Raw genomic sequence first — 24,953 nt, 5'->3', positions numbered from 1 at the left:
AGAGATTTGACCACAGGGGTTAGGTGTACTCTGTCCAGGAGTGAGTGATCAAGGTGAAGTTGACTTCATACTCATCCCAGGGTTAGGGTTGGACGTGAAAGAGTGCCTCATAGCTCCCCGCCTTGCAGACGGGACGCCAGGCCGTCCATGATCAACGTCCAATCCACCCCACCAACGCCAAACCCCCGTCCATGTGAAACGCGACAACGTACTCAACGCCCAACCTTTCGAGTCCAAGCAAGTCATGGCCGACGTAAGCAACATCACCCGTCCTCCCAGACCCCCCGGCCAGGATATTGACTGATAGCAAGGCCCCATCCTAGTCCGGCGCCTCGCAGCACGGCATCGCCCGGACATCTCGGGTCCGCACCGAGGAACAGCGCCAGCGCGACCTCGAACGCATCGCCAAGTACCGCGACCTCGAAGACCAGGTCCGCCAGCGCGTCGCCCGCGCCGACTACGGGCCCGACACCTTCCGCCTCACGTCCGCCCTGCTCAAGCTCAACCCGGAGTACTACACGATATGGAACGTCCGACGGCGCTGTCTAATTTCTTCCTCCTTCTCAAAACCATCGCCTGCGTCCTCGTCCTCGAAGGCGTCCTCGACTGGTTTAGCCACGTCCACTACCGCAACCTCTTCCGCCGCTTCGTCGTCCTCTCCCTCGGCCGCGACCCAGCCCGCCCCGCCATGCCCGACGACTGGGACGAGTGGTACAACAGCTGAGGAACAACAACAACAAAAACAACAGAATGATGATTCCGCCACCGACGAAGCGCTGCAATCCCACATCCTCACCACCATCCAAACCGAACTAAAATTCACCATCCCCCTCCTCCTCGAATCTCCCAAATGCTACTGGATCTGGAGCTACCGCCTGTGGATCCTGCAGCAAGCCATCGCCCTGCTGCCGTCCAGCCTCGCGCGCTCCGTGTGGGAGGAGGAGCTGCGCCTGGCGTCGCGCATGCTGGACAAGGACCGCCGCAACTTCCACGCGTGGGGCTACCGGCGGCACGTGGTGGCGCGGCTCGAGAGCGAGGAGCTCGACGGCGCCAGCATGGTCGAGCGCGAGTTCGCCTACACGACCGCCATGATCCGCAAGGACCTGAGCAACTTTTCCGCGTGGCATTCCCGCGCGAGGCTGATCCCGCGCTTGCTGGACGAGCGCGGCACGGATGATGCGGAGAGGAGGGAGTTTCTCGATGATGGTGCGTCCCCTGGCCCCCTCCCCCCTCCCTGCCCACAACACCTGAACGAGGAGGTAACTAACCCCGGCGCCAACCCCAGAGCTCTCCCAAACCCGCGAAGCCCTCAACGTCGGCCCCGAAGACCAATCCCTCTGGTACTACCACCAGTACCTGATCCTCAACATTGTCCGCCCTGACCAGCACCCGGCCATGGCCCCGCGCCTCTCGGCCGCCGAACGCATCGCCTACCTCGAGCGCGAGCTCGCCGAGATCCGCGGCCTGCTCGAGGACTACGACGACGTCCAGCTCATCTACGAGGCGCTGTTTGAGTACACCTTGTATCTTTGCGAGTTGCGCAGCAGTAGCAGTAACAGCAACGCCGCTGGATCTGGTGTGGATGAGAAGAAAGTGCTCCCCGCGGCGGGGAGTCAGGAGAGAAAGGACCTGGTCGAGTGGCTGGCCAAGTTGAGGGCGTTGGATCCGATGCGGAGGGGGAGATGGGCGGATTTGGAGAGGGAGTTGGGGTTGGGAGGAGATGAGAGGAGTTAGCGGCGGTTTGATTAGAGCGTGAGGATAATGGAGATGCGTAGGGGAAAAGGTGCCCAACTAAGTTCGGGTTTCGGCCCATGTGATAGATTGTGACATGTGTATGTCCTTTCTGCGTTGATTTGAACACATTGAGCCTGCAGGTGCTGAGCTCCCCGGCAGCTGAGAAACATGAACTATAGATTACGATATCTTGTCTTTCAAAATGCAAACATGCCTGGGATCTACCTCCAAGGTAGTCTCGGCGATGCTCTCTATGTAGATGCGGAATTTAACCAAGATGCCATGTCTAGCAAGCAACATAACCGCACCAATATCCCAACCCAATCTCATCGCCTCTCCAAACCCCCCATCCTATGGACACCCTCCTCACCTAGCCCCGCCTACTCCTCCTTCCTCCCCTTTTTCTTCTCTCCCAACCTCCTCTTCCACCTCAACTCCCGCGCCCTCCTCCACTTCCAATACAACCACCTCCTCCACCTGCGACACTGCCTCCTGACCCTCGCCTGCGCTTTCTCCCTCGTCTCGTGGAACGGGAAATTCCCGATCCTTCCCAACCGCAGCACCTCGTCGTCCACCTTCTTGTACCGCACCTCGTAGCGCAGCCAGCGGTGCAGGTTCGGGAGCTCGATCCCCAGCGTCGGCAGCGCGAGCAGCACGCGCGTCTCGCCCTTCGCGAGAAAGGCCGTCTCCCACACCAGCCGCTGGTAAATCCTCTCCTTGACCCTCGAGGGGGGCGTGCCCCCCTCACCGCCACCCAAAAGCTTCTCGACCGTCAGATCCGAAGTAGGCAGGTTGGGCGGTTTCTTGGGCGGCGGTGCCTCGATGCGCGCGTCGGCGACCGAGTTGGCGGCTTCTTCGATGCTCTGTTCGGTGTCGGGGTATCTGGGGTCGAAGGCGAGTTCTGGCGGCCACCACTCCCCGCCGTTCAGCAAGCCCCTGACGTCCTGCGTGGCGTAGATGGCCGGGAGCGTGTAGCGGACCTTTCCCGGGGCGTAGCGGCGGAGGGAGGCGGCGAGGTCGTCGCGGGTGGAGTCGTCCTGGAGAGCGTCTCGGAATGGTTTGTGGTGTTCGGGCTCAAAAGGAGCGACCATGATGCGAACCGGGAGGCGATGAAGTATGCGGATCCAATACCGGCCATCGTAAAGTTTGGAATCGCTCCAGTCCGACGGCTGCGCTTTCCAGAACAGAGCAGACTTCTTTGATCGAACCGAGAATCGTAGGGCGTCAAAGGAGACCGAGGGCCGGGGCAGGTTGGAAACGTGGGGAGCACGCGACAACAACCAGCGGGATGGAGCCGAGGGCGGATCCCCATTGAGGAAAAGCGGCGTAAACAAGACGCCGCAGATGACGTAGGGCTTTGGCTCAGGTGGAGGCTTGCTCTCCTCGCCGAAGTGCAGGGAGGGAAAAACCATGGAGACAAGGTGTCCGAGCTGGGCGGGTTGGCTGAGTTCCCGCTCCGGGGTGACGACGGCGAGAAGGCGGCGGAGAAAAAGAGCAGCGATGAGCCGGTAGTGGGCAAGACGCTTCTGACGGCGGATCGGGGACGCCGCCGAGAGCCTTGGGACGCGTGGTAAAGATATGGGAGGCATGGTTACGACGAGAGTGCCGGCATTGGGTCCGAATTCGTGGATGTGAGCACGGTGTAATAGGCGATCTGCCTGGGCCTCCTGGGCAGCAACCCTCTCACGGCAGCGGTCCATTAACTGCAGCACGGAAGGCTTCTGGAAGGCTTGCGGCAAGGAGTAATTCTTGACCAGATGTCGCAGGGCATTCCGCAAGGTCAAGGTCCGGTCGTGGTTGGTGTGGTCCTCGAACCAGGGAATGCCGTTCTCCTCGCAGGTAGCAATCAGTCTCTCCTTTGGGAAGCTCAGGAGCGGGCGGTAAATGGTGATGCCGCCGTCTTCAGTCTCTAGCGGCGGCAAATGGGGAGCAGCAGTCTTGCTCCCGATCGCAATGGCAGTGTAGTCATCCAGGTAGGCTGCAGCGTATCCTGGATGCAAGGCTAACGTATCTAGCTTCGGGCTTGGGAGTTGTGCGTTGGGGTCCAACCAGCGCAGGTCGCGAAGTCTCCTCCGCAACCCACCGAGTTCGCTACGTGCCGGGCCCCATTTGTAAAAGGGCTGGTCTCTGCGCTGATCGTCGACGAAACCACTCTTATAGGCGCCGTTCATATCATAGCACTCTGGAATGTCTGTGGCGGCACGCATGCCCTGTAGACCGCGATAGCCGTGGTCTCCAGAACACAGACGCATGAGCACCGTTTCATACTGGTCATCCTCGTGGTGGGCAGTGAAGAGGGAAATAATTCTGTTTGCGATGCAGTATTTGGCGATGACGCGGTAGCGTTGCTGACGAGCCTGAGTTTCCAGGGCCGAGAGATTGCTGGGGTCAACTCCAGGCCCAAGAGACTTCCACGGGATGGCCAAGATCTCGCCGTGCAAGTCGAGTGCGTCCAAAACGTTGGCCACCTTTTCGGCCTCCTCTCGGCTGCCGGGGCGCAGGCCATGGTCGACCACGACGGCATGCAACTTGCCAATAGGGCTGTCGCCGACCTTGACGTTGTCTAAGCCCTTGAGCTTGGAGGTGAGAAAGGCTAGGGCCATGGAATCAACGCCGCCGCTGACGGCGAGGCCTGGGGGTTGTTAGCAAACGGTGACCTCTTGAGTCGGGTGTCTGTTTCACTTACAAATGTTTTGTGCCCGGTAGCCATGGTACCGGGGGAAGCGATGGACGCACGTTGCCTGCACAGCTTCGACAAACTCTTGGACGGAAATGGCTCGCGCACTGCGGTGCAGAACGGGCGGGAGAAGCGTCATCCCATCACAGAATATCGCATGAGAAACGTGAGGCGAATTGGTCTGATATGTGAAAAGAACAGCAAAGTCAAGTCGGCAGAGGACAAGAACTGAAGTTCACTTGATGAGTCTTGGCAGGCCCCACTCTCCTCCTGGGTCCGGGTCTGTTCCTTCTCTTTAACCTCGTTGACATCCTGATCCCAAGGAAAGGAAATTCAGCCTAGACAAATAATGGAAGGAACGGGGATGAGAACATGGTTTCTGCCTAGAGATCCACAGACACTTCCGGTCGAGTCCACGCCTCGAGTCCTCCCTTCCTTGTTCTGCTCAATACTCCATGCCATTTGGTGCCGGGAAAAAAAGATTTGCTATCTGATGTTCAAACGTCGTTATTTCCACCATAGTTCCCTTGTATGAAGCTAAATTATCATCAATCCCTGTTTTTGCTCCTGCATACCAGATAGTGACCAATCTTGAGATCACCAAACGTTGAAGAATGACGGAGAATTCCGACGCATCCCACGGCCCCACCAACCGGGATCCGGCCGTTTGATCCGAGCATTCGCTGCCGGCCGGCATCGGCTTATCACCGAGTGGTTAAAAAAACCGCCAACATCAATCCAAGCACCGGACGGACAACCACCACCGTCTGGCACCGTACAAAACGCCCAACCAAAAACAAATACAAAACACACAACAGACCTCCCAACCAGCCCGATACCCATGGCTCCATAAAACACCTCAGTACCAACCCAAACCCGTCCAGCACCCCTCCTCCAACAACCATCCCCTTCCCCTCAACCAAAGGGCAACAACCACAATCAACACAACACCCAAGATGTCACAATCCCCACCCCCACCCCCCTTCCAAACCGCCCTCCTCGCCGGCGCCCTCGCCGGCACCACCGTCGACCTCTCCCTCTTCCCGCTCGACACGCTCAAAACCCGCCTGCAGTCCGCCTCGGGCTTCTTCGCGGCGGGCGGGTTTCGGGGCATTTACCGCGGCGTCGGCTCCGCGCTGGTCGGCTCCGCGCCCGGCGCAGCATTTTTCTTCTGCACGTACGAGGCGAGCAAATCCGCGCTGGCTCGGTCGGGAGTTCTCCGTCCCTCACCATCAGACACCCACAGCAAGGCACTCCTGGGAAGTGAGCTAGCCCTCGAACACATGCTCGCCGCCTCAGCCGGCGAAGTGGCCGCGTGCGCGGTGCGCGTGCCGACCGAGGTGGTCAAGCAGCGCGCGCAGGCGGGGCTGCACGGGGGTTCGTCGTGGGCGGCGTTCCGGCACATCCTGTCGCACCGGGACCCGGGATTGTCCGGCGGGGGGTTGCAGGGCACGGTCCGCGGCGTGGCGACGGTTTGGAGGGAACTGTACCGTGGATGGGGCATCACCGTGCTGCGCGAGGTGCCGTTTACCATCCTCCAATTCCCGCTCTGGGAGGCGTTGAAGGCGTGGGGCAGGGAGCGCAAGGCGAGGACGGGGAGGGGGTTATTTGGGGACGCCAACATCCCTCCACCTCGGTCTCAATCCACATCATTATTATCATCATCACCATCTGGTCAACCTCGCAGGGAAGGGGAGAGTACCCCCGCCCTCGCCGAAGTCAGCGCCGCCGAATCCGCCCTCTACGGCAGCCTCGCGGGCGCCGTGGCCGCCGGGGTCACGACGCCGCTCGACGTGCTCAAGACGCGCGTCATGCTGAGCGCGCAGCGCGAGAGCGCGTGGTGCGTGGTGCGCACCATCCTGCGCGAGAACGGCATCCGCCCCTTCTTTTCAGGGATCGGCCCCCGCGTGACCTGGATCAGCATCGGCGGCGCCATCTTCTTGGGCACGTACCAGCTGGCGGTGAACACGCTGACCAGAGTAGAGGAGAGGAGGAGGGGGAGAGGGGATGTGTTGTGATTGATGGGGTGGGTTGGTGTGTTGATGGTTATTGGTGATTAATAGCAGCCCATTTGGGTCTGCAGGTCATTCTGGAGATGGGTTGGTCTGGATGTGTTGGACGAGCACGGACAATGTTGAAAGCCATCGAGTAGGTGACGTTGATGGCCAGGGATTGTATTCCTCCCATATGTACACTAGCAAAAAAGTATTATACCCCATAGACACTCCAACCATAGAGACGCGCTGATAGACGCCGGTCGATACAAGTCACATCCGCAACTCCCACACCCCTTCACGCCGCAGGTGACGCCGCGACTTCACCACCCTCACTCGGCCTCGGCGCCAAGCTGGACCCCGCCGAAGGTATCTGCTTCCTCCCGTTGGCCTTGTAGTACATGACAATATCGTTCCCTCCCCTCCAGACGTGCGTCCGCAGCGTCGCGAGCGTCATCTTGACAGGAAGAAGCTGCACGAGACTATGGTCAGTCCAACACCATCCAGCAATCCAATGTCGTTAAAAGAAAAGCTCACCTGATCGTTGCAGTAAAGCTCCAAATACTCCTCGGGCTTGAGCGCCTCGGGATCCCGCTCCTCCCCCTCGGGCTGCGGGTCGATCCGCTCGGCAATGTACGCCAATATCTTCCTGACGCGCAACATGCGGTTGGCGTTCAGCCTGTTATTCCCGTCCGCCGGCGCCAGCGGCGGCAACGTGTCTTTCCAGGGGAGCAGCACAAACGATATCTTGACCGGCTCCTTTTGCGGCAGCGTATTGAGCAGCAGCGCGTCGCCCAACCACTGCGGGCCACGCTCCTCGATGATGTCGGCGTCAGCGCCGACCGAGGCCACCGTGCCGCGGTAGATCTCGGCCGACCCGCCCGAGGTTTCCTCCTGGATGATTACCTTGGTGGCGGGGGGCAGCTTGAGCACGGGGGTGTCGTTGGGCAGGCTCGGCGCGAGCCGCGTCTCGACGAGCTGGTCGGGATGCTCGGCGGCTTGCTTCTCGTACTCGCTGCGGATTTTGCGTATGACGGCGCCAAAGTCGTCGCCGAACTCTTTTTCGTGGTTCGACGAGGCTTCCGACTCCTCTGCCTTGTCGTCCACCACGGCAGGCTTTTCGGCGGCTGCTTGCGACGCCGATCGTCCCAGTTTCTTGGTGCCGAAGGACATGCCCATCAAGAACTTCTTGCTGAACGTCGCGCCTGGCGACTTGGTGTTGTCCTTGTCCTTGTCTTTGGAGTCTTTGTCTTTCTCCGCTGCTGTCTTGGACGATTTCTCGTCAGTCTGCGACGGCGGCGGTTCCGCCGTGGGCGGTTGTACCGGCTTGGATGTCTGGCCACTGTCCGAACCCTGAATTGCGTCCGAGAAGTAGTCTTGGCGTTCCTGTGACGGTCGGCTCACTTGTGACTCTCTCCTATCAATTGGACTGAAAGGCGAGGCCAGTTCGAGACTCGGAGGTACCGGCGAGCCAGGAGTTGCCAGCCCGATGCCAAAGCCTGGCGTCACGGGCGGAACCTGCGAGCCAGCTCGTGGAGTGGCCGAAGAAGGCTCCCCTGAGCCGAAATTCGGGTGCGGAGGGATTGAGATGGCCAACGGTGGCAAAGCGCGGCCACCGGCAGTCTTTTTGATGACGGTTTCGTTAAGCTTCTGCCGAAACGCTTCATCGCGGCGTATCTCTTCATCGATCAGATTCGCGAATAGGTAACGAAGCACCCATTTCCCAAGGTTGACTGCAGCACATCAGCATATTTCCTACCGACGCGGCTAGGGAAAAACTCACTCCTCTGGTCTTCCCGAAACTCCACAGGCTCATCCAGAACAAGCTCGTCGGCATACATCTCAGCGTCGAAGCAGTTGTATGGTTCGAGAACGACTGTCAAGTTGCCTGAGCTGATGTCGATTGAGCACCACGGCGCAACAGCCTCGCGGGTATTCACTTCGCACTCGACATCTTCGAGGCGCCGTCTGCCAAAACTTTGGATGGGACGGCACTGAAAGGCATTAGCAAGTCCCTTTTCACATTGGCTTGATTTTCTTCTCCTTACTTGTACGAGATCCCACATCAAAACGTCACCCGCGGTGTCCAGAGTCAAGACTCGCCTCCTATCATTAAGAAGCCTGTGCTTGACCAGACCAAATTGACCTTCGATGGTCTCCACGGGCAAGTGGTGGATCGGTTCGACGGTACTCGAGGAGTCTTGGGTGGTTGGTTGTGAGTTCTTTGGTAGAAGCCCGGGAAGTGGATGTTCATCATCTCGGCCGATGGCCAACGGGAAGGATGCCGTATTAGAGATGCGGAGGATGGACTTGGCCGGGATGGTCTTCTTAGTGCCGTCAGGGCCGATGGTGGTAGGAGAGCCCGGAGCCACATCCTTGCTCTTGACTGACATCATGGATGCGCGATGTTGCCTGTACGCCTCGGGAAGCTGCACAGAGTCCGTGTCGACATCCCTCCAGCGGTTGATGGAGGCGCGGGCGGTAGCCATCCATATGCTGCCGTTCCAGGCGACAATCTTGCTGACCCCCTCGGCCTCCTTTGCAATGGCCACGCACAAGCCGTTGTCGAGGTCGCCCTTCGTCTCGCGCACATCTGTCTTGACCACCAACCCTGAGCGGTCGCCGCTGTAGAAGACGTTCAGGCCGGGATCGTCGGAGAAGAGGGACCAGACGCTGTGGTCATGCATGGTGAGGGTATGCATGCAGCGACCGGCGGTGACGCTCCAGACTTTGACCGTCTGGTCGGCACTGGCGGACAAGACCATATCCCCAGACTCGCTGACCAGAATGGCACGGATCATGTCGGTGTGGCCAACGAACTTGGTGATGCGCTGGCCGGACCTGGGATCCCACAAACGCACGATGCTCTCGGGTCCGCCGTTGGCGAGGATGTTGTGGGTGACGCCCAGTGCATAGACGCTCCCCTTCTGGGGAACCTCCTCGCCGCGGACGTCAATCTCGAGGGTCTTGCCGGCCCCTGAGAGATCCCATAGGTAAATCTTGCGATCGAGACCGCCCGAAGCGACCCAGGTGGCGGATTGGCTTGGAGCTGCCACGCATTTCACATAATCGGCATGCTGGCCGATGGTGACGGGCTCATGAGCATCATCAGCTAATGGGCGCCAGACCTTGACCAGGAGGTCTGACGAGGCTGAGACCAAGGCAGTGTGCTGCTGAGCGAGGGTGATGTCATTGACCCAATGGGTGTGAGCATGGGTTTGAGCGCGGAATCGAGTTATGGAGTCGGACCTAGTCCCGTTAGGTTGTGAGGAATCGATCACAGCAGAGTGACTGTTTCCTTCGGTATGGGTCACGTCCCAGGCGCAGACGACACCATCGCGGCCACCAGAGTAGCTTCAATATGGTCAGCTTGAGCGTCACAGGATGGAGGATCATGGAGTCTTACAGAATGGATCTGTCTCGGTCGATGGCTAAGCCATTGACACCGAGGCGGTGGCCGCCGGTTGATGCATTAGGAAGCTCGAGGACTGGAAGGAGTCATTGTGTCAACAGACCTGGGACATGCGTGAAATAGGTATGAAATTTTGAGGGGCAGAGCAGTCGATTATAAGCTCTACTCGGTATAATAAGTATTTCAGGGGGTCTCGCATCCACATGCCGCGGCTCTCATGACATTTGCGGGGTTTGTTGTGGTAACACAGGTCCAGGTAATCAATGCAAACAAACAAGGGAAAAAGGGGGAACAAACCGTAGCTGATTCTCTGGCGCGCCTTTTTGGCCATGTCAAAGACTGGGTCCAGCAGGAAAAATGCACCAAGCAAGCTGAGGAACGGCAACAGATGACAGGATGCCGTGTGAAGTATGGGATAGGTGGCCTATGTTCTGGGCAGCGCTGTGGTGGATGCAGATGCTGGTCCCAAGCTGCGGCTAGTCCCGTCCTCTCACCGTTGATGAGAAGTTGCAGAAAATGGGTGGGAAATCCCGGCTCTTTGATCATGCATTAAGAAAATCCAAGCAAATAGACCTACGGAGTAGACATGGACAAGAAAAAGAGAGATAAGACAAGACGGAAGGCACAGTTGACAAGACCACCTTCCCGGGTGCTGGGACCTTTCCCCAGAAACAACCGACCCAGGAAAGTTGCACCCGGAAGAACTTTCGTCACTGTTGGGACGCGCCAAGGACTGAAGACGAATCGGCAAGGGCTTGGCATGCAACGGCCGATGTGGGGCCGCAAAGACCCACAAACGCCGACTTCACTTCATTCAGCCTTCCCAATGTCTGTGAGTTGCTGTCTCTCTTCAGATTCTCTGAATGTCTGTGAATGGATTCTCATGGTCTTTTTAGACACAGCTACCTGAGTACCATCCCCTGCTAAATGTTGGATAAAGAACTCGGTTCAAAGACGTTTGCCTCAACCCGAATGCTCCATCCCTTCCCAACCCCCTGGACGCATACGGACATGTCCCAGTTGCATGGTCACGATGAATTCACAATGAAGATAGCTACCGGTACTGTCGAGGGTGAAGTCCGAGCCAGATCCCTCATGATCAGTCTCATAATCAACTCTCCTCTGGCCTAGCTCCGTCATCCAGTATATCCATTACAACACATCCTTCATTAGTTATCATCAACCAAGCAACAACGTCATCCCAGAACAAACCACTACCCTTCATCCACCATCTCAGTTCCTCTTCATCAATCTATACCTCCTCACTTCCCACCACACTCTTCCTTGCTCACATGATCCTCCTCCTCATCATACACCGAAGACGACCTCTTCATCTGCTCCTCACTCAATTGCCACTCCTCCCCACTAACATTTCCAGCTCCAACGCTCCCCGAGGTACCAGTAGCATTCACACCCGGCGGAGCCTGTTGACGACTCCGTGCCTGCTGCTCCCTCTCAGTCAAAGCTAGCCTCTCCAAATCCAACACCGGAAACATCCTCTCCGGATCTACGCCACGCCCGGCTTGACTGCTGCCACTTCCTCCAACATGATCACCACGAGGGTGAGTGGGGCTGCTGCTACCTGCGAGTGAGCGGCTGTACTGGCGCATTACGCCCGGCGCGTGCTCGTCTTCGTCATCATCTTCATCGTCGAACGCGTAAGGGCTGAGCATCGGATAATAGGTGTACTGCCCCGTGCGTGGGTAGTTCATGATGGAGTCCCTGGGGTTGGTGAGTTGGAGAGGAGGTGGGGGTGCGGCGCGTCGGGGTGGGTGGAGGGTGTCCGGAGATAAGGGTGTGTCTGTGGTTGTAATTGTTGTGTGAGCGGTGGTGACTTGGGCCGTGGCGGCTGGGAATGGCCATGCTGGATCAGCCCGGACAATCGTGCTGGCTTGAAGCTGAGCCTGAATCTCGGTGGCGGTTTGGTGTTGGTTCGCCGGGAATGGCCACGACAGCTCAGGCTGGGCTGCGGTATCTGCGCGAAGCTGAGCTTGGGTCTGAGCCATGTGTGCCGCTTGGGTTTGAGTCGCGGGGGAAGGCCATGGCATCTCAGCCCGGGCTATGGTCTCTCTGCGAGCCTGAATCTGAGTCTGGGTCGTGGCGACCATCTGGGTTCCAGTCTGTGGGACAGTCCGCGAAATCTCAGTCTGGGCGTCGCTCCGCGAGCGAATGTGAGTCTGAGCCTCCTTTGTCTCGGACTGGGTCTGTTGCCTCGACATGGCCTGGGCTTCCGCACAGCTTCTCAGATCCGCGACACTCTTAAACTTCTTCATCTGTCCCGTCCGCGACGTATGGGTCCGCGACACGCCCAGATCACGAGCCCGCGCCACCGGATCGAAAGGCGGAATGGGCGGGATCAGAGGAAGTGGAATCTCGGTAGGCGGCGGCCCCTGGGGTCCTGCTCTGGTTAACGATGTGCCCAATGTCGTCGACCGTGCACGCCTGAGAGGGCGGATGTTTCTATCACCACCTGGGGCTGGATCCTGAGGCATTGTGGTTATGTGAGGTGCGGTGCCTGCTCCAGTGTGAGTGTCGGCCACATCAACCGGGGGTGACGGCCGATGGGACGTTGTGGTTGTCTGCGACGAAGTGCCGGCACCAGTTTGGGTGGAAGCATGAGTGCGGCTCTCGACAACTTGTGGATGCAAACCAGAGGCTGCGGTCGTCTCTGGATTGGCAACAGCCCTCGAACTGAGGATCGGATCGATGTTACGATGCTCGGTCAGCGATTGTTGGCCAGTGAAACCAAAGCTGCTCTCTAGAGCTTGAGCCTGAGAAGGCTGGTCGGTCAAAGTTGTCGTCGTCACGGAAGTAATCGTTCCTGAATGAAACAACGGGTCGATGCGGGCTTCACCGACTGGGGATTCCGACCTGGGCGAAGAAGTAATGGTCACTTCGGACGTGACAGTCACGACAGAGTTATTCGACGCCATCCGGGAGAGAGGATTTGGGGCGGTTTGTTCGTCCGGGACTGAAGAAGCCATGCTTGTGGTCGTGGTTTCTGTCGCGGATGTTGTCGCTGACGAAGTCCCAGTTGCGGAGAAAGAGAAAATGTTGGTCAAGTCGACAGCGTGCCTCCGGAACCGGGGATGAAGCCGGTGAATTCGGCCTTGGTTGACACGGGGAGCACGAGTCGGGCTGGGTTCGAGGGTCCTGTCTCGGGTCGCGGGCGCTAGGTTGGTGGCTGGTCGGGTCAACGTCTCATTATTTTCACCTGAACAGCATTGGACTTGGTCAGTTCACGTTCTTATCCCGATTGTCGCGGATTCTCCGGTTTCCGCGACCTCTCCAACTTCCGCGGCCCCCTGACTTCCACAACCAAGACACTTACGCAATGGAGGCAAGATGTTCGTGCCTGACGGGAGAGGTGGCAACGGCTTTGACGTGTCGACTACATTCACATGGTGAGCATCTGGCCGAACCTTAACGAAAGTGAACATGAGCTTACCTTTCTTCAAGCCCTTCCTCTTGGGCGACAACAACGAAGCCGACCTCTTCACCGTCGACTTGATGACCTCGGTAAACTTGCTGGCCCTGCCCTTGTGCTCGCCAGCCTTTCCATCACCACCACCCTTACCGGCCTTGTCCTCGACCGTCATCCTACCCGCAAGAGAAGGAGGAACGGGAGCCGGACGCGACGGCACAAACGACTCATAGGCCACATCGTGTGGCCTAGCAGGGGACAAACTCTACTTGCCCCCCAGCTGACAACCACCACCACCACCACCACCACTCGTGAACCCCTCACCCTCCTCCTCCTCGTCGTCAGGCACGAACTGCTTCCTCAACGGCGACGGGACAAACAACCCTTCCTTCCTCTTGCCCGCCGCCTTCTCAGACACCACGCCGACCCCCTCGCCCGAACCATCCTCTGGTCCCAACCCCGGGTAGGCAATGTCCCAATCGCTTGGGAGCATCGGCCGGACAGCGGGGACAGGCAGACGGAGCGGAGAGGGCGGGAGACCGATCTGGGAGAGCTCCGAAATGCTCTCCCGGATGGTCTCCAGGGAGGTGCCGCGAAGAGCGGCGGCCGAGATGGCAGAAGAGGTGGTGGTGGTGGTGCCGGCGGGGACGGCGGCAGGGACGGCAGGCGGCGCAGGAGGGGCACGCGCGGGGGGAGGCGGGGCCGGCAGGGAGGCAGCACCGGCACCGGCACCGGCAGCACGACCGAAACTTCCGGCCGACGAGGTGGAGGCCGAGCGGGCCCGGCGAGAAGCCATGGGGAAGTCGCTCCCACCTAAGGAATGATGAAGAAAAGAACAACAGGGTTAGTGGGGTGAGCTGGCAAAAGGTGAACGCGGCATGAAAGGGTTGTGGATGGATTGAAGGTGGGTGTACTCACGACCAACATCACCGAGCCCTCGCTCGATCTCCGCGATCTCCTCGGGAGTGAGGAGATCGTCCTCGACGGCCGCTGGAAATTCCTGTGAGCGACCGACCATCACGACGACAATGGCGACAATTCCAGCGACAGGTCTTGGCAGGGAGCACTTGAACAATTTCAATACTTACGTTGCTCTTCCTTGTTCTCCTTCTTGGGAGACTTCTTTGGCGACACCATGTTGTCGCGGCGATGACGAAGCTTGTTGGTGAAAAAAAAGAAAACGAGAGGGCGAGTCGGACGTGGTGCGAGCCGAAGTTGTTTCATAAAACTTCAGGTTCAGAAAAAACAAGCTGAGGGTCGGGTCTCCAATCAGTGCGAGCTGCTTGCGGGGAACTTGGACCACACCGCGGCCGGAAGATGCCGCCATTCTTTCTGCCTTTTTTGCCTTTTAGGTGTCTACCGGCGGGTGCACGTTTGGCCGGGAGTTTTTCGACTTCTCCCAGGGCGAGTATGGCTGTCGGTGATGTTTCAGAGAATGAGGTGGTGATTTATCCATTCCGAACACGGAAACTGGATTTATATTGCCCCATCAAGTCATGTATTGGATCTAATGAGGACTGATGTGATGATTCAGATGACCGAGTTGGGGGGATTGTTGACCAGGGAGACGCTGAGCGTTGTGTTTCCGTATTGTCATCTGGAGTCCATGAACACGAAGTGTGGGAGTGCAAGTTCAGTCGGTTCATGACTCTCCTATAGGTACGAACTGCTCCTATGGTTCCTGTGATTAGGGGGCGGGTTTGTTTACTTCACGCAGAACTCGGACGATTGTTTACTTTAGTTAAGATTCGAAGCACTCTGGAGTTGTAGGTTCCATGAACAGTCAAGAGTGGTGGGCCTTACAAGCCACAGAAAGAGTTGATAGAATCATGCCCAGCAACTGTGAGACTTGGCTGCGATGCTCATTTGCACATATGATGGCATGCTGCTCAATACCCAGCAGCCCTCATGGACCATGTCTAGAATACAACCACGAAATCTAATTGTACATGTCCACATCTCCTGGTCAAGCCAACCGGGCCTCTGCAACATCGTCATCGGATTTCTCCTCCTTCCCAGCATACTTGATGAAATAATCTGCAGCCAGGCCGACCGTAATGGCGCCACCCGTAATCCAGCAGCCATTGACGAACCACCACCAGCAATCCTTGACACTGTTGAGGTTGACCCTCCGAATCATGATCCCCAGCGTCACCAACGCACCTCCGCAGCTGCCAACGTAAAACGCCGGACCAGCACCCACAGCAGTCCCGGCACCCGCCAGCAGCGCGACCTGAACCAGCGCCAGGCCGCTCAACACCTGCTTCGTCCTGCCATAATGCTTAAGCGCAATGCTCTTGATGCCGGCCTTGGCGTCATCCTTCACATCCATATGCGCGTAGATCATATCATAGAGCACCGTCCACGCGACGTTGGACAGGTACAAGCACCCCGCGGCGACCTGCGCGCCCGTGTCGGCGAGCAAATCGACCCCGAGCGCGGGGAAACCCATAATCGCGCCCCACGAGAAGGTCAGCCCGAGCACAAACTGCGGGTAGTACGTCACGCGCTTGGCCAGCGGATACGTGGCGACGAACAACAGACTCGGCGTGGCGTAGAAGAAGCACGCCGGCGGGAACTGCAGCAGCACCGCCAGCCCCGCGAGCAGTTGGGCACCTGTGAAGACGAGCGCCTGGAAGGGGGTCACGGCGCCCCGGGCCAGCGGGCGCAGGCGGGTGCGCGCGACGTGCGGGTCCAGGTTGCGGTCCCAGAGGTCGTTGATGGTGCAGCCGGCGCCGCGCATGATGACGGCGCCGGCGAGGAAGAGGAGGGAGGTGCCGACCACGGTGACCGGGGAGGCGATCGGGGTGGCGAGCGGAGCGGCGAGGAAGGTGGAGAAGACGCAGGGGAAGTAGAGGTAGTAGGCGCCCACGGGCTTGTCGATGCGGGTGAGCTCGGCGTAGGGGACCCATGAGGCTGGGAGGAGGGAGAGGAGGCCGGTTTTGGGCGGTTGGTAGGCTGGGGGGTCGGGGTTGGTGGGGAGAGGGGTAGGAGAGGCAGTGGTGGAGAGAAGCTTCGTGGTTGTGTGATAGGCGGTCAAGGAGTGGGTTGGGAGGCCGCGATATGCTGCGAGACCGAGGGATCGAGGTGTTGAGAGTGCCGTTTGGGTCTGGGAGGGTCGAAGGATGAAGGAAGGATGGTGTGATGTGGTGAGGCTGGTTCTTTTTGATAAGGCATGCCTCAATGGCAGCCTGTGTAGCAGCCTACATGTCGGCATTGGTGAGAGATGTTGAGGTCACAATGGTTGTTGATACTCCTTTTCTGTCCCTTTTTCCCTTTTTCCGGGTCCAAACAAGACCAAACGAGAGAGTTTGACGGACAAAAAATAATGAAAAAAAAATGAGACCCAAATCCCTGTAACAACTCTCAGGCAGACAAATTAGTTTCTTCCATCCCCATGTAAAACAAAGAAGGAAGAAAGAAGAGAAGCCTTTGCTTAATTCCCCTCGTCGAGCTCATCAAGTTGAGGCAAGTCGAGGTTGGGTGAAGTTCACTTTGGAGTTGGAGGTTGCATCGCGGCCCCACTCACTTCTCGCCAAGACTTCCCCGGATCTGGAATGCGCTTCTCTATGAGTTGCCAGTACCTGCCCCACCTGTCAATCCCCTGTCAATCCCCCGCCGAATCCAGCGACGCGCTTTCATCGCTGCTCCATCGTGTCATCGCGTCTCCAACTTTTGGCGACAGCTGCACCTTCACCTTCGGCCGAGCTGCATTCCGTCATCCGCCAATACTCCGGGCACCACCACCACCACACCTCGAAATATCCGATTCTGCGACAGCCCATACTCGGCCCTCCACCGCCATCTCATATCGATTCTCTGTCGACATCTGCAATGTAGCATCCGGCGTTTGATGGCGTCAATCTGCGAGCTGATACTCTCTTCTCGCACAACCGGCCACCAAGATGCCGCCCGCACAGCATCCACAGGCCAAATTTGACCCAATTCCCCCCGACCTGGACCTCCACGCCCTGGTCGAGCGCACCCCGAATTTCCACTGGGTGACACGAATCTCGGCTGCCCAAATCCGAAATCTCGGCCCCCAGGAGTTTGAGAGGCTGGTGTACTTACATGTCATCCATGGTGGGAAGCCGCTGGTCATCGAGAAATGGAACGACCGGTTGCCCAAGTCGCTCTTCAGCGCCGAGTGGCTGGAGAGGACGTATAATAAGAAGCGTATGCAATGCTTGACGTTATGATCCCGGTCTTGTTGAAGCATGGCTCTCTAACAGGTTCCAGCCGAGAATGTCCGTGATCTCGTCGCCCAGACCGATATCCCCATGACCATCGGCCACTACCTTCGGTCCATGAAGCTTTTGACGAACCTGTTGACTCCGGCTACCTTCCGTGATGAGCGCCGCCAACGATTGTACCTCAAAGACATCGACTGCCCCCCAGAGTGGCATGAGCATCTCAAGCGCATCATCCCCCCGAATCTGTTCTACATGAACGAGAATGTCGAAGAGCGGGTTGGTAGAGGCGCGGACGACATGTTTCCCGAGGGCCATGCCCCGGCGCCTGCAGGCGACTTGATGAGCAGCCTGCCCGAGGAGATGCGCGCCCAGAACCTCATGTGCTACATCGGCCACGAGGGCACCTATACCCCGGCCCACCGCGAGATGTGCGCAAGTCTGGGACAGAACATCATGGTCGACGCATCGGGCGACGAGAACGGCGAGAAGCCTGGAAGTTCCATTTGGTTCATGACGGAGACCAAGGACCGGGAGGTCGTCGCAGAATACTTCTTGTCTATGCTCGGCCATGACATCGAAATCGAGAAGCACTTTGCGCAAATCAACGCCTGGAAGAAGGCCACCTTCCCTGTCTACATTGTCGAGCAAAAGGTTGGCGATTTCATCCTTGTCCCACCGCTCGCCCCGCATCAGGTTTGGAATCGTGGCACCCGCACCATCAAAGTTGCCTGGAATCGGACAACTGTCGAGACACTTCAGATGGCCCTCCACGAGGCTCTTCCCAAGGCCCGTCTTGTGTGTCGCGATGAGCAGTACAAGAACAAGGCCATCATATTTTACACCCTCGACAAGTATTACCGCCAGATGACTGAGATGGAACAAACCGCCGATCTCGGCCTTCTCGGTTTCGGCCAGGACCTCATCAAGAGTTCGGTCCGCATGAAGCAGATGGCTGCTGACTTCAAGGCTTTGTTCCGCCTCTACACCGAAATCCTTCTCGACGAGATGTTTGCCACCCGCGAGAAGGAGGTCGAGTTCATCGAATACGATTCCAACATTACATGTTCGTACTGCCGCGCCAACATCTTCAACCGCTTCCTCACGTGCAAGAACTGCGTACGCGAGCTGGCCAACGGCGACCTGGACACGTACGACATTTGCATGGAGTGCTACTGCATGGGTCGCTCATGCTACTGCATCTCCAACCTCACTTGGTGTGAACAGTGGCGTTGGTCCGACCTCGTCGATCGCTATGAGACCTGGCGTTCGCTCATCATCAAGAACGATGGGTACGTCGATTTTGAGAGCTCCCCGCTCCCACTCGAGTTGGCTCGCAAGCGCCTCGGCAAGAAGTCGGTTGCCCAAATATGTCAGGAACAGCTCCGCAAACGGCCTTGGAACAATATCAAAGAACAGGTGCAGCCTCAGGTCGAGTCCGAGGAGTCCGAAGTTGAGGTCGACGACAACGGGCGGCCCATCAAGAAAAAGAAGTACAAGAGGAAGAGGAAAAAGGGTGACGTCCACCGTTGCCACGTCTGTCAGCACAAGGACTACACCTACAAGCTGGCTTTCTGCAAGACTCCGGGCTGCACAGAAGCATACTGCTACGGCGTGCTCTATCGTGCCTTCGACATGATGCCGCAGGTCGTCATGCAGGACGAGATGTGGCAGTGCCCCAAGTGCCGCAAGATTTGCAACTGTGGTGCTTGCCGTCGCGCAGGCAACGGCGTGCCCTACATCCCGAAGAACACACTACTTGGCCACGACACTCGCCGGATTGCGGACGACCGCAGTGTCGAGTCTCTTGTGGACTTCCGGGTTCACAATCTGTCTTGGCTCAGGAATGTTGGTGATGAGAGCCGGAGCCTCTCGAGCAAGCGCATGCAGCGCTTGCAGCAAGCCGCCGAGGCCGAAAAGGCAAAGCAGCAGATCGATGTGACGCAGGCTTTGCCGAATGGTACCATGTCAGGGAGCGCGGAGGGTGCTTCCGGGCAACAGCCGTTAGCGGATGGCTACAGGGCGGGCCCGGGGCCCGCCCCGATGGGCGGGTACGGTGCCGCACTGGACATGGCCAACGGGCAGCATCCATATCCGAATGGAGGAGCTGAGGTGGGCGACGTGTCCATGGTGGATGGCCAGGACCAGTCATCATACCCAGATCCGTCGGTCCTCGGGCGCGAAAGGATGCTCGGCATGGGCTACTACGAGCAAGATGACAGCCCCGACAGGATCTTGTTCGATCCGTACCAGGCGCCTCCGCCCGAGGCCATGGTCATTGACGATGAGCCAGAGATGCCCGAGTACTTGAAGAAGCAACTCCGCATCGCGAAGCGACGAGCCAGGCATGAAGAAGATGACGACCCCGACTTCAAGGGCCCAAAATCCTACCGAAAGAAGCCGAAGGTCCATCACACGCCGCACCACGATCCTCAGGAAGTTGCGCTGAGCAACATGGACCCGGCCCTGTTTAACGACAGCCAAACCGTGTCTGGCGCTCCCCAAGCGGACCAGGCTGGCCCAGCCGACGGCACAGGCGCTGTACAAACCGCAGCCCCCGCAGAAGGTGCTGCGACGACTGAGGAGCCCCGCGAGCCGCGTTCACCTTCTCCTCACAGGCCTGCCCTCCGGCACGCGCGACCTCGGGTCTCGTATGCTGTGGATCAGCAGGGCGAGGATGAGTTTGACGAGATTGTGGAACCCAAGCCGAAACCTGCGGCAGCCCCCGTCCAGAACGACCAAGCCAGTGCCGACAACGCCAGCAAGGACCCTTTGGATCTTGCTTCGGCAGCCATCTTCTCCATGACAGGCAGGTCTGCCCCGCCAGGCACCGAAGACCCCACAGTCCAGCCTGCTTCAGCCGCTCCGAGGAAACGGGGCCGGCCGAGGAAATCAGATGCATCTGCGCCGCTGCAGAGCAAAACTCCAGAGCCCAAGGCCGCCCCGGCGGCGCCGTCCGGGAAGAGGCGTGGCCGGCCTCCACGGGCGCGCACGTCGGGTGCAGACGCCGAGGATTCTGACGACGAGGGCATGGACGCGCAGTTGGCTGAGCGGCTTGACCAGTTTGACGAGAACGGCGAGCTCGTAGAACGCGAGCCGGAGCCGTCCGAGCCTAAGAGACGTGGCCGGCCTCCACGCAGGACTGAAGAGAAGTCCCATGCTCCTGCCACCACCTCCATTTCTGTTGGCATTCCTTACATGTCCATCGTTGACAAGATGCGGCTCCGGGGCAAGAAGTTCCGGATCAGTTCGCGTAGGAGCTCTGGTCCGGCCAGCAAACCCGCCACGCCCACCCCGGCTACGAAGGAGACGACGACTACGAGAGAGACCACCACGAGTACGAGCGAGGCCCGTGAAACTTCAGCAGAGTCGAACTATACACCGGGCAGGGGTGCAGCTCCTCGTGGTCGAGGCAGGCCCAGCAGGGGCCGCGGCCGTAGAGGCCGCGGTGGGCTCACGAGGTCCAGCGCTCGGGATGAATCGGACAACTCTGATGGCGAGTTTGACCCGACGGCTGCAGAGGAGCCGATCTCGGACGAGGAGCGCAGTCCGTCGAGGTCTCCTCCCGCCAGGGACGACGATAGCGAACCCGCCTCGCGGACGGCTACGAGGTCAGCAGCAGCGTCAAAGTCTCAAAGCGTCTCGACAACCCCCGCCCCCGCCCCCGCTTCCGCGGCCCGTTCTACTACCAACGCAGCCCCGGCCAAGTCACGTTCCCCCGAACGGGAAGCCAGGCCTAAGCCTGTCCACACGCAGGAGGAGCAACGCGCGCAGTCGTCTGCCTCTCCCGAAGCGAAACCTGAAGCGGAAGAACCGTCGCCCTCGCCTCCGCGCGCACCATCCCCTCCGCCGAAGCCGGTGGGTTTTACGATTGTCAGGCTCGGAGATTTGGAGGACGAGGAGGAGGATTATTATTCGGGTGCAAGCTATCGCGACGACGGCAATGATGATGAGGATGACGCGTCGCCATCTGGGTCTGGATCTGGATCAGGGTACGATGAGTCCTCGTCGAGCCGTGACCGCGGCCGTGGTCGTGGCCATGGCGGGGAGCCGGCGTCGGAAGATTACTCGGACGATGATGATGATGACGAGGATGACGAGGATATCCCGGCGCGGCCTATCCTGCCGACTAGAGGGCGCGGGATGGTGATTCGGGGCGGTGTTGGAAGAGGACGAGGACGTGGGAGGGGAAGGGGGAGGGGGAGGGGGAGGGGACGGGGTTGATTGGTGTTGGTGTTGATGTTGATGGTGAGTGTGTAAGAGTAAGTGAGATGGGGATTGATGTTGATGTTGGCTGTGTAGGAGTAGGTGAGCCGGGGATGAGGAATGGGAATAACGGAGTTAGGGCTGGGGGTAATGGTTGGGCTGGGGCGTGGTTTATTATTGTTTGATTGGGGCCTGGTAAAAGCCTGTGTGATACCCCTTCTGTTTTATTGTGGCTGACTTCGAACCACCATCATTTCAATGGATGGTGGATAACTATGTAGGTGTATCTCTGATGGGACCCGGAAGGGTATGTAAGAGTAGGGACCTAGCCTTCTCTCGGGTGCTTCTCGGGGTGAGAGGCATTTCTGCTTGAGCATGGTTCTCTGGTTGCTTCATGGTTGTGGACTTAGGGAGTCAGAGACAGTCGGGAGTGTTAATCACACTTTGCCCGGGGAGATTCCCTCGGGGTTGGTTGTATTTGGACATACTTTTCTCCGTTCGTGGGCAAGTCTGTGGTTGTATGCATGTATGTACATACCTATGTCCAACGCCATGAAACTGCTGTCCTACAAAACGCTCAATCTTCGTCTCTGTGTCCGCCATCCAACATCCGGTGTTTTCTGATAATTATCATCGATTTCTCAACACAACACCCTCTGCCTCCAAACATCGACTCCTCCGTTGAATCGAAGGTTGGTTGTCGTGATGTAACTTTTATTCCCTTGTGTTGAGTTGTGGTGTCAATCTGGTTTCTGTGCTGGCAAAGAGAATGACAAATATCCCAAGCGGATAATAGAACATGTAAAGGAGAAAGAGTGACAGAAATGAGTGGGCAGAATCCTCGACAACCGGAAGACAGCATCACACACCATCAAGCAACCAGGCAAAAAGTCATAATAGGTCATCAAGAACAAAACAGCACATCAACCAGAAAGGAACTCAACCCAAGACATCCCCCCCAAACCACATCCCAATCCTCCAAGGAACACAAACGAATCCAGCAGAGAAAAACAAATTAGTGCAACTCCCCCTTTATCTCCTCCATATGCTTCCGAATCTCCTCGGCTTTGCCCTTGGTCTTCTCCTGCAGCCGGCGGATCGCCTCGGGGCCTTTGACTGCTGCTTCAGCACTACCCTCCTCGGGCAGGGCCTCGTCGCGGTCGGCCTTGACGCACTCCTCGCTGACCGACGCCAGCTCAGCCTTCCACTGGCCCTTACCGCTGCGCTGGAGGCGCAGGGAGTCGTGCACTTGGATGTTGATCTCGGACTGTTCGGGGGGATCGGCTGCTTGCGGGGTGGAAGGGAGAAAAGGTTAATGACGAGTGTCTTGGATGGAGAGGTAGGTAGGTGTGTATGGGTTGACTGAGGGGGGATGGGGATGGGTTGGGAATGGTAAGGGTAAAGACTTACTGGTGGTGTTTTCTTTGAGCGGAGCGCGGAGGTGGTTGGTGATGGTGATGATGCTCCGCCGGGATGGGGCGGAGAAGAAGGAGGCAGTGATGGAAGGGCGGAGGACGGTAAGGAGGGTGCGGGGAGGCATTTTGGTTGTTGTTGATGATGTTGTTGTTGGAGAGGTGGTGGTGTTGCTGTTGTGCTGCTGGCTGATGTTTGACGGATACGGATGCGATGGGGAGGGGGTTTTTGGTGATTGCAGGCGGGATTTTATGGCTGAGGAACAAAAGTGACGATGATGGAGAAGATGGAAAACATGTGGAAATCAATTGGCTCTTGGAAACCTGCCTTGAACTGGCTGTTGTGCTCCCCGTCGATGAGTCTGGCTCGTTCCATGACGGCGAAGTTGGTTGTTCTACGGGTCATGACGTCATCGATCGATCGGTGCTTGATCCCAGGCAGGATGCTCGGACAAACATTTTAACGAACCGACCCCTGAATTTCAGGGGTAACACAAATAAACAAACAGCCCAAGAGAAAGAAGCCTACTGTGGAAGTAGGTAAATATCGAATCAAGCGGCGCGGTTACCACAGTTCTGCTACAACTATCCAACGTCTGCATGATCATGACCCAACCGACCGGATCGATGGTGACGCATCTCGGGTTCGGCCCGGCCGTGCATGTGCTATGTTGGTTTCCGAAAGGCTGCGTACATGCACTCTGAACGCACGACGACCCGAAACCGAGACCAACTCCCCGGGGTCTAACTATGTACTCTACAGCGGTCGGGGGCAGCGACACCGGCTCGGTCGGGCTTCCCCGTCGACATGCAAGTCATGGCGTTGTGTGACGACAACGAGGCTTCACTTGTGCATGTCTCCTGACCAAGGGGCCATGTCCAGATCTCTGACGGAGTCGGAGGAGGAAGAACTGCACTCTTGGCAAACGGCAGACTGCATATAGCTAACAGCAAAAATCTTTTTTTGGCGTGCTGCGCTCCTGACAGAAGATTGCCCACGGCTGTACATACAAGGCGTGCACGCAGGCACGTAGCGATGGTACTCCAGAGGTATGTCGGCGGCTCCTTGGCCTTCGTGATGGAAAAGCCCACCGCCACCGGCAGAACCAGCGTCGAATCCTGCATCAGCTCTACCTGTGAGTTAAGGTTTTCCGAAAGCAATGACAACCTGCAGAGGGAAGATCTTGTGGAAGCTTGCGCCAGGTGTCATTTGAACCACCCCGTCTTTGGCTATGGAATAAGGTTGTAACAAACCAGAGCAGACTCGACTAACCTAGGTGGGATGATTCTGTGTCTCTGCACACGACATGCAAAAACTTATACAGAGGAGCTACTTCAGAGAAAATGGCTCTCTGTAGGTGTGTTCTCCTCGTCCGGATCAGTAGGGTTGCCCAGCCCACCATCGAGCAGATGTCGACTCAGTCCTGATCTCAGCTGATGGTATCATTCCTCGATGAGGCTTGGGGCCTTCAGAAGGGATGCTCGATTTGGCATCAACACTTGACATGCATGAGCTGAAACATGGGGAGAAAGACGGTCTTGTGTATTCTATTCGTCCCTCATGTCGGGGACTTAGCTCTCATGGTGGTGATGGGCGTTTGCGGGGTTGTCTGGAGAGTGGGAGCAAAGGGACTTGGAGTGAAAAGGTCGACAATTGCCGTCACATGTGGTTACTGAGACATCTATCTACGAGACCCTCGACAGTCACGACAGCACTCAGTATTTTCACCCACAGTAAAATCCAGACACCCCAAGAGTTTATCTCCTTGCTGCTGATTCTTTTCCTCCTCCCATTTCTCCCATCATTCCTTTGACAATGGATCCCAGCGAAATCAGGACATTTGGTGACCTCAAGCTCGGCATCACGTCGCACATGGGCTTTTTCTGGTCCAACGCCCGCCCCC

General features: G+C 57.9%; 10 protein-coding genes across 10 annotated transcripts; 3 read left to right on the top strand and 7 right to left on the bottom strand.

Moving 5' to 3' along the window:
* Positions 1-244: 244 nt before the first annotated feature.
* VTJ04DRAFT_8855 (uncharacterized protein) lies at positions 245-1,734 on the top strand (the record flags this gene model as incomplete). The annotated part of the gene is made up of 3 exons (XM_069367337.1): positions 245-253; positions 324-1,206; positions 1,286-1,734. The coding sequence occupies 3 exons, from the start codon at positions 245-247 to the stop codon at positions 1,732-1,734; spliced, it is 1,341 nt and encodes a 446-aa protein (XP_069215676.1).
* Positions 1,735-2,114: 380 nt separating this feature from the next.
* VTJ04DRAFT_8854 (uncharacterized protein) lies at positions 2,115-4,550 on the bottom strand (the record flags this gene model as incomplete). The annotated part of the gene is made up of 2 exons (XM_069367336.1): positions 2,115-4,366; positions 4,421-4,550. The coding sequence occupies 2 exons, from the start codon at positions 4,548-4,550 to the stop codon at positions 2,115-2,117; spliced, it is 2,382 nt and encodes a 793-aa protein (XP_069215675.1).
* Positions 4,551-5,367: 817 nt separating this feature from the next.
* On the top strand, positions 5,368-6,429 carry VTJ04DRAFT_8853 (uncharacterized protein; the record flags this gene model as incomplete). Its single annotated transcript, XM_069367335.1, has 1 exon — positions 5,368-6,429. One exon carries the CDS (start codon positions 5,368-5,370, stop codon positions 6,427-6,429), a length of 1,062 nt encoding a protein of 353 aa, XP_069215674.1.
* Positions 6,430-6,703: 274 nt separating this feature from the next.
* VTJ04DRAFT_8852 (uncharacterized protein) lies at positions 6,704-10,148 on the bottom strand (the record flags this gene model as incomplete). The annotated part of the gene is made up of 6 exons (XM_069367334.1): positions 6,704-6,877; positions 6,943-8,138; positions 8,189-8,399; positions 8,454-9,759; positions 9,812-9,893; positions 10,115-10,148. The coding sequence occupies 6 exons, from the start codon at positions 10,146-10,148 to the stop codon at positions 6,704-6,706; spliced, it is 3,003 nt and encodes a 1,000-aa protein (XP_069215673.1).
* A 931-nt stretch (positions 10,149-11,079) lies between these two features.
* On the bottom strand, positions 11,080-12,309 carry VTJ04DRAFT_8851 (uncharacterized protein; the record flags this gene model as incomplete). The annotated part of the gene is made up of 1 exon (XM_069367333.1): positions 11,080-12,309. The coding sequence occupies one exon, from the start codon at positions 12,307-12,309 to the stop codon at positions 11,080-11,082; it is 1,230 nt and encodes a 409-aa protein (XP_069215672.1).
* A 1,197-nt stretch (positions 12,310-13,506) lies between these two features.
* VTJ04DRAFT_8850 (uncharacterized protein) lies at positions 13,507-14,378 on the bottom strand (the record flags this gene model as incomplete). The annotated part of the gene is made up of 3 exons (XM_069367332.1): positions 13,507-14,054; positions 14,160-14,231; positions 14,330-14,378. The coding sequence occupies 3 exons, from the start codon at positions 14,376-14,378 to the stop codon at positions 13,507-13,509; spliced, it is 669 nt and encodes a 222-aa protein (XP_069215671.1).
* An 829-nt stretch (positions 14,379-15,207) lies between these two features.
* On the bottom strand, positions 15,208-16,458 carry VTJ04DRAFT_8849 (uncharacterized protein; the record flags this gene model as incomplete). The annotated part of the gene is made up of 1 exon (XM_069367330.1): positions 15,208-16,458. One exon carries the CDS (start codon positions 16,456-16,458, stop codon positions 15,208-15,210), a length of 1,251 nt encoding a protein of 416 aa, XP_069215670.1.
* A 688-nt stretch (positions 16,459-17,146) lies between these two features.
* Positions 17,147-21,655, top strand: VTJ04DRAFT_8848 (uncharacterized protein; the record flags this gene model as incomplete). Its single annotated transcript, XM_069367329.1, has 2 exons — positions 17,147-17,417; positions 17,481-21,655. The coding sequence occupies 2 exons, from the start codon at positions 17,147-17,149 to the stop codon at positions 21,653-21,655; spliced, it is 4,446 nt and encodes a 1,481-aa protein (XP_069215669.1).
* Positions 21,656-22,214: 559 nt separating this feature from the next.
* On the bottom strand, positions 22,215-22,499 carry VTJ04DRAFT_8847 (uncharacterized protein; the record flags this gene model as incomplete). The annotated part of the gene is made up of 1 exon (XM_069367328.1): positions 22,215-22,499. The coding sequence occupies one exon, from the start codon at positions 22,497-22,499 to the stop codon at positions 22,215-22,217; it is 285 nt and encodes a 94-aa protein (XP_069215668.1).
* A 153-nt stretch (positions 22,500-22,652) lies between these two features.
* Positions 22,653-23,177, bottom strand: VTJ04DRAFT_8846 (uncharacterized protein; the record flags this gene model as incomplete). Its single annotated transcript, XM_069367327.1, has 2 exons — positions 22,653-22,921; positions 23,048-23,177. The coding sequence occupies 2 exons, from the start codon at positions 23,175-23,177 to the stop codon at positions 22,653-22,655; spliced, it is 399 nt and encodes a 132-aa protein (XP_069215667.1).
* Between the last annotated feature and the right edge of the window lie 1,776 nt (positions 23,178-24,953).

The sequence above is a fragment of the Mycothermus thermophilus genome, assembly GCF_041956435.1.
Source record: "Mycothermus thermophilus strain CBS 625.91 unplaced genomic scaffold VTJ04scaffold_6, whole genome shotgun sequence".
NCBI lineage: Eukaryota > Fungi > Ascomycota > Sordariomycetes > Sordariales > Chaetomiaceae > Mycothermus > Mycothermus thermophilus.
This window is presented reverse-complemented; position numbering and strand designations above follow the sequence as displayed.